Raw genomic sequence first — 7,567 nt, 5'->3', positions numbered from 1 at the left:
GGAGTAATGGTCTCAAGTTGTAGTGGGGGAGGTTTAGGTTGGATATTAGGAAAAACTTTTTCACTAGGAAGGTAGTGAAACACTGGAATGTGTTACCTAGGGAGGTGATGGAATCTCCTTCCTTAGAAGTTTTTAAGGTCAGGCTTGAGAAAGCCCTGGCTGGGATGATTTAGTTGGGGATTGGTCCTGCTTTGAGCAGGGGGTTGGACTAGATGACCTCTTGAGGTCCCTTTCAACCCTGATATTCTATGATTCTATGAGTTCATCTCTGGGAAAAATAAACCATTCTCTCCCAAAGATATTTTACTGAAGGGAAACAAAACACAGACAAAAAACATGTGTGTATGTGAAAAGCAAGAAGCCTAAATCAACATACGCAGCCTTTATTCAATCCCACCAGTCTCAATAAAGGTCCTGTGGTCCAACATCCTGAACACCACAAATCCACCCACCTGAAACCCCACTTGCACTGAGGCCAATAGGAGCTAGGGGGTGGTGCCTGCAGGCGAGAGCAGCGCACAGAGCCTGCTGACCACCACCCCCCCCCAGGAGCCAGACCTGATGGCTGCTTCCAGGGCACGGCGCGGTGCCAGTACAGGCAGGGAGGCTGCTTTAGCTCTGCTGCACCACCGAACAGAAGCTGCCTGAGGTAAGCCCGTGCCCCAACCCCCAGTCCCAACCCCCCAGCCCTGAGCCCCCCCCAGACTCAGACCCCCCTCCTGCACCTCAAACCCCTCATCCCCAGCCCCACTCCAGAGCCCGCACCCCCAGCCCAGAGCCCTCACCCACTGCTTCAACCTGCAGGCCCCTCCCACTCTGAATCCCTCAGCTCCACCCCCCAGCCTGGAGCCCCTCCTGCACCCCAAACCCCTCATCCCCAGCCCCACCTCAGAGCACGCATCCCCTCCCACACCCCAACCCAGAGCCTCCTCCCGCACTCTAAATCCCTCATCCCCATCCCCCAGCCTGGAGCCCCTCCTGCACCCCAAACCCCTCATACCCAGCCCCACCTCAGAGCACGCATCCCCTCCCACACCCCAACCCCCTGCCTCAACCCAGAGCCTCCTCCCACACTCTAAATCCCTCATCCCCATCCCCCAGCCTGGAGCCCCTCCTGCACCCCAAACCCCTCATACCCAGCCCCACCTCAGAGCACGCATCCCCTCCCACACCTCAACCCAGAGCCTCCTCCCGCACTCTAAATCCCTCATCCCCATCCCCCAGCCTGGAGCCCCATCCTGTACCCCAAACCCCTCATCCCCAGCCCCTCACCAGAGCCTGCACCCCCAGCCGGAGCCCTCACCCCCTCTCACACCCTTAACCCCTCAGTTATGGCCCCACCCTCGAGCCCTCACCCCCAGTTAGAGCCCTCACCCTGACCCAGCCCAGTGAAAGTGAGTGCGGGTGGGGGAGAGCGAGCCACCAAGGGAGGGGAAATGGAATGAGAGGGGGAAGGACCTCAGGGAAGGGGCGGGGTAGGAGCAGTGCCTCAGGGAAGGGGCAGGGCTAGGGTGTTCCATTTTGTGTGATTAGAAAGTGGCTAATTCACACCCCTGGGTGACATAATTTATGTCGACTTAAGCTGTAGTGCAGCCATAGTCTACAGCTGTTGCAAACTCCTTCTCAGCCAGCTGTCTGCAGTAAATCCCATTCCTACAATATGTTAAGCACCCAGTGTGACCTCTTGCCACCTGGTGGAGCAGCTCAATACAAGAAAGGCAGCATAGTCAACAGACTAATGGTCTCACATCTTCATTCTGCCTCTTGAGTACCCTTAGCCATGGACTGTACACTTTCTAGCAGTAACAATTTGCCTGGAACTGTCCCAAACTTCTGCTCATTAGTTCTAGATCCTAATTCACTGGCAAAATCAAAGGCAAAGAGAGATTAGAGAAACCCTAAGTATGTGGGTGAGATTGGAGGGGAAGGAGGAGGGGTAAGACCCCTGCTCAAAGATGCCAGAGAGGACATGCCCCTTCAAAAGACCAGAGGGGGAAGCAAGCCAACCACCAGTCCCTGAAAACACCCAAGGGAATCCGCAGCTGGTTGGGGTTTACCACAAGACAACGAAATAAGGGGAAACACAGCTGCATGTGGGGTTGAGGGTTGCGAGTAACAGAGTTATGTTCTGCTGTGTTGGTATACAGAAACAGCATAATGCCGAGGCCTTGATAAATGCTATTCACATAAAGACAAAGTAAAATTCACTGGAATATGCGTGTATTCTCTGGCTGCTCAGGGCCTGGATTATCAGAAGAGCAGCCCCTTCAAAAATGTTTGTAATGTTGGCAGCTATGGAAAAGTGCTTGCTTACCTGAGCCTTTGAGGTGGGGTTAGTAGGCACTCAAGGTACGGGGGCGGCTTTGGAGTTTGCTGAGAGGCTAGAATAATGCCCCTTTATGGGCCAGATCATTACTGAAAGGGGAATTTTTAAAAAACTTTTTTAAAATTAAGTTCTCTCCAAAAAAAGGTCTTTGGCAATAGTTGCATTTTTTTCATTACAATCTTGGTTGTTGAAAGCATAATTTCCCTGCTCTCATGATGATGTTCACACCAATAAGATCTGCACATTAAACCATGAAGCAAGCCAGACATCTGAGTCCCATGTCCCAAATCCTAGCACTGCTACTGGTGAAGACACCAAGTTTCACCTGCATTTTATGTTGAAGCTGCATATTTTGCCATATTCTGATGCAAAACCATCCAAACCTAGTTTTGCTCAAAGCTAGGCTCAGGTTCATGAACCTTTTGACACTCAATGTCTTCATTGGGAGTGAAGCCAGCTGTGTTTCATGTGTCTTTTGGCTTTATCAAAACCATCCAGAGCTCTAGACATATGTGATTTTTAGGCAGTCCAAGAGAATTTAAAAGCTACCAGCGAAGGAGGAAAATATGGGAAGGAGGGGGCTGGGGCTTTTGGCTTTTGTTTTTATTATTAAAAATAAGATTTTTCCTGTTTTGTTTTTAAATTCAAATTTCAGGTCTTAATATCTACCCATGAAGAATCTGTGACTATTGGAGAAGGAGTGAGATTAGCAGATACAACCAACATAAAAACTGACTGAGAGCTGAAACATTGCACATTCAGAGCTTCTAATACTGTTTTCCTGTTTGTTTGGGATGTTTTGTCAACACCTATTTATCTAGGACATTTTAGAGAAGAGTTCTCTTTGGTATCAGCATCCTTGCCCCTACCATCAAGGGATGGGAAAGCTCCCTGTGCACATTTCCGTGTCATCCAAGAAGTCCTCCAACCAAAAAAGGGAAATAGAAATTTAAAAATTCAAATTTGTAAGAGGGAAAAATATGCAAAACTGTAAGGGGGGGAAATATGCAAAACCGCCCTTTTTTTTTCCCCTAGGAGAGAATCTTTTAAACTAGCAAAAAAGAAGGGCCCATTCCTCCCCTTTTCTTTTCCCATGAAGGTCACCTTTAAGTTCTATCTGCCCATATTTTTATACCAAGCTCAGTATCGTGCTATGTGAATGCATTCATTTTATGTGGCCACAGAGGTTTCATCTCTTCAGTTCCACTTTTGACATTTCCATTACCCTACACAGAGATAGACACACACACTTAAAAGATGAGCGGATAGAAAATAAGCTATTCGTCTGTGGAACCAAAACCAACAAATGACTCTTCATTTACGAACAAACTTCCTGTAACTCATGAGTGTGCTTTATAAATGGCTTTAATAATAGTCATTCAGAAATGCCAAATTTTCCACTTAGAAATAAATGCATGTAATAGATGTTCAAGATTTCTGTGAATATCCTACTGGTTTAAAATGTCATTTTTATGATCATCTTCGTAGTCTGCTTTGGGAATCTCTGATCATTAACTTCAAGCACATTATGACATGCCACTCTATATAGACAGATTTCAAACATAATGTTGATATCCAGGCCATATTAAAGAAAATGGGCATTTTGCTATCGATTTCAGTGGGGCCAGGATTTCCCCCAATAATAATGGAATCTCATTTACTGTAAGAGACTCACAGAGAAGCTAACCCAGCAAGCATAAAGGAGTTAACTTTTTCAGTTTATACGTGAGTGTGTGTGTGTGTTCATGTGTGTAGGTAAAAGGCTATTACTAAAATCAGTATTAAAACGGAAATACATAGTTAGAAGCGGAAAAGCAGAACACAAGTTCCTCTGTTTTACAGACTGGAAGTTATTCTGTATGCAGTTAACACCCCCTGCTTAAACCAGAGAGAAATCTACAAGTTCAAAGGAGACAAGCTAATGATCTCTTTGAGAGGTAACTAAGAGGTAAGGTGATAGAATGCAGTATATTATACCCTAAGCTTATTGTAACAACTGTTTTTATGTCTAATAATGTTTCTGCTACTACATCTGTAAATTAAATAGACCGTAGCTATTTTTGCTTTGATCATAGTGCAAAGGGGTATCTTTTCAGGAATGAATGGAGTTGTTCTTTTGCATTTATTTCAACATATTTTCTTTCTGTGGAAACATATAACAGATTTTGGTGTAAAATCCCTTCCTAAAATATCAGGATTTTCTCTGGGTAGATCTAGGGTAGCAACAAGAATCTTGTTTAGGATAGACATGGACATAGAATCCAGGATTTCCCAGACACTATATCTAATGAAAAATATTCATTAGTTGTAGAGTCAGCTGGGTAAATGGCTCCATCAATGTTCATTAGCTAATGCTTTTCATCTCTGAGAATCCCAGTGTAAAGTTTCTTGCAAGTACTAAATAGATTCAAGTGCCTGCCTTGAAGAAACTAAGTATTAATGACTATGGACATTTTTCACTTGGAAGCAGTACTGAATATTGCATAGGACTGGCTTGTGATACCCTTATTCACACAAACTAGTAATTTACTTCTCAAGTATTCAATAGCACAGTAAAGGACTTCTCAGTGTGAGTGAGGGTACCACAAGCTATCCCTCGATGATCTTACATTTCAATTAAATCAACCTGCTAGCACAAAAGCCAATATGCAGTCAATAAAATACATAATGGGAGATCATCAAATTGTCACAAAATATTTCAAGGATGTAAAAATGAGACAAACCAACTGTTGAAGAATGTCATAAAAATTCTATCATCTATTTTACCCAGCTCCATTTTCCACAGAGTCTATGGACCGGTTTTTCAAAAGAGCTCACAACCTAATATTCCTTTATATACAGCGTTCTTTTGAAAAGCTAGCCCAACAGGTCTTCTGCAAAACAATGGTTAATAATGGATAGTGTCTTTAAACGGCTTAGGTGAAATTCCCCTCTGTGCAGGGAGACAGTATAAGGTCTATGCATGTTTAAGTGGGACCAGTGGGATCTAGTGGTCCCCATATTTAAAACAAAATGATGTTCATTAAGGGAGTCTTTCCACTGACCTCAAGTGGCTTTCGATCAGGCTCTAAAATCTATATTCTGACTTCTTCAATGTGAACATGAGTATGTTTCCTTATTTTTCAGTAAAACTGGAGATATGGCAAATAGCTCCATCGAAAGTTATGTGCAGCTGTTCCAGATAACCGTGTACATTCCCACCTTTGTCCTGGGATTGCTGTTCAATGTGATGGCTTTGTGGTTTGTCTTTTGTAAGATCAGGAAGCTGACAGAATCAATAATCTACCTGGTGTCACTTATTACTCTGGATACCTTACTGCTGTTTACCCTTCCTTTTAAAATCATTTCCTATGGCTCCCAGAACAAATGGAACTTGGGGTTTGCATTCTGCTCATTCCTGGAGAGCCTCTACTTTGTGAACATGTATGGGAGCATTCTCATCTCTGCATGTATATGTGTGGACAGATATATCGCCATCCGACATCCATTCTTAGCCATTTCCCTGAGATCCACCAAGAAAGCTGCTATGGTCTGTTCCATCGTCTGTGTGGGTGTCTGGGCCGGAACTTCTTTTACTTACCAATTCCATGATAGCACACCCACTACGTGCTTCTATGGCTTCTCTAATAAAATATGGGAAAACCCAGCTGTGCTTGTCACCTTGGAGACTGCGTTTTTTGGCAGCCTGATAGCAATGATCTTCTGCACAGTTCAGATCATCATATGCTTGAAACGGAGCAGAAGGCCAGACGATCCCCTTACTGACAGAAGAAAATCAATGAAGATAGTCATGGCAAACCTAGCCACATTTGTCATCTGTTTCACCCCTTTCCATGTGATGTTCTTCTTGTATTATTTGGTAAAAAAAGGGGTCATCACAAGCAGTCTTCAGGAAATCATACGCCCTTTTGTTCAGATCAGCCTCTGCTGGGCTAACCTCAACTGCTGCCTGGATGCAATTTGCTATTATTTTGTCCTTAAGGAGTTTTTGAATTCCCCACCTCAGGAGACCAAGATAACAACCAACCTTAGTGAATCAAAGTGCTGTGCGTCTCAATCATTCTGGGAGCAGAAGGGGAAAGCTTTTGAAAACTGACCACTTCTAGCTAATTTTGAAGATTGTTTTCATCTGATGCTCACTGAATTCTCTCTCTTAAGCCACAATCCAAAGGACCAGCAAAAATCAATTTCCAAATAAAAGTAGTTCTAACTAACAGTCAAACAAAACTGTATTTGAAAACCAAATGGTTACCTGAAAGTGTTGCCTACTAGAGAGCTACTTCAATAGGAACTGTGGGGGCTCAATTAATATAGGTGGAATTTTTTATTTGAAAATATAATTACAGTGAAACCTGTACTAAGAACCACCTCCTTAGTTGTTCCTTTTGCGTCTTGTTTTGTCTTGGTGTTTGTAAAAAATAAGAATTGAAACTATTTCCTATAAATGGTAACACAAATCCCAACCATGAGTGGTGTCTCCTGTTTTCTTGAAAAGCGTTTGTGTGGGTTTAATGTCAGCAAAGGTTCCAGACTGACTGCCCTGGAGCCAGAGATCCTCTGCCTATCCACATCACAGGCACAAATTTAGGTCTGCCTGCTTTACTCACATTGACTTATTTTGCAAATAATCACATTGACTTAAGTGGAACTCCTCAATGTGTAAAGTACTTCTCAGCATGAATGAGGGTTGCATAATCTGACCCTATATTTGCATCCAGAACTCCATATGAACTTTGTGGGTTGAGGATGCTCTGAACTAGCATGTCTCGGGCATGCCCCTTCCTTGCTTTACAATCACTCACTGTGGAGCAGGATTGTGGGCACCTTTTCCCCACCAAAGAGCTACACTGCTGGGTATGCTAATAGAAACCTGTATACCCCTGGGCTGAATCAAGCCCACGCTTTTTGGGGATGTGCACATGTGTCCATTTGGAAATGAGACCACCAATTCCATTTCACATGGGCTGATGTCTGGGTAGCAATTTTCACCATCTCCTAAAGGTCTGCCTTTCAAATCCAGCCTGTGTTTTGTAACAGCTTTCCGTCTCTACAGACCCTGCTTATATTGAAATGGAGACCTAGCATATATGGTGCAAGGCTGCTAAAAGAGAATTTCAAAGCCACGCAGGGGATTTAGACACATGACCACAATTCAGATGAATGGGAGTTGTGTATCTAAAGCCCCTAGACAGCTCTGAAAATCCCAGACCCAATCTCTCTCTCAGTCAGGGCCCTGACTCA

At 44.0% G+C, this 7,567-nt stretch overlaps 1 protein-coding gene across 1 annotated transcript; it reads left to right on the top strand.

The window, feature by feature from the left end:
• Nucleotides 1-4,225: 4,225 nt before the first annotated feature.
• Nucleotides 4,226-6,637, top strand: LOC144270567 (G-protein coupled receptor 55-like). The gene is made up of 2 exons (XM_077827132.1): nucleotides 4,226-4,274; nucleotides 5,453-6,637. Exon 2 carries the CDS (start codon nucleotides 5,466-5,468, stop codon nucleotides 6,420-6,422), a length of 957 nt encoding a protein of 318 aa, XP_077683258.1. The 5' UTR covers nucleotides 4,226-4,274; nucleotides 5,453-5,465; the 3' UTR covers nucleotides 6,423-6,637.
• Nucleotides 6,638-7,567: the final 930 nt, after the last annotated feature.

Source organism: Eretmochelys imbricata, chromosome 9 (assembly GCF_965152235.1).
Source record: "Eretmochelys imbricata isolate rEreImb1 chromosome 9, rEreImb1.hap1, whole genome shotgun sequence".
Lineage (NCBI taxonomy): Eukaryota > Metazoa > Chordata > Testudines > Cheloniidae > Eretmochelys > Eretmochelys imbricata.
Note: the sequence above shows the minus strand (reverse complement) of the source record. Positions and strands in the feature narration are given on the sequence as shown.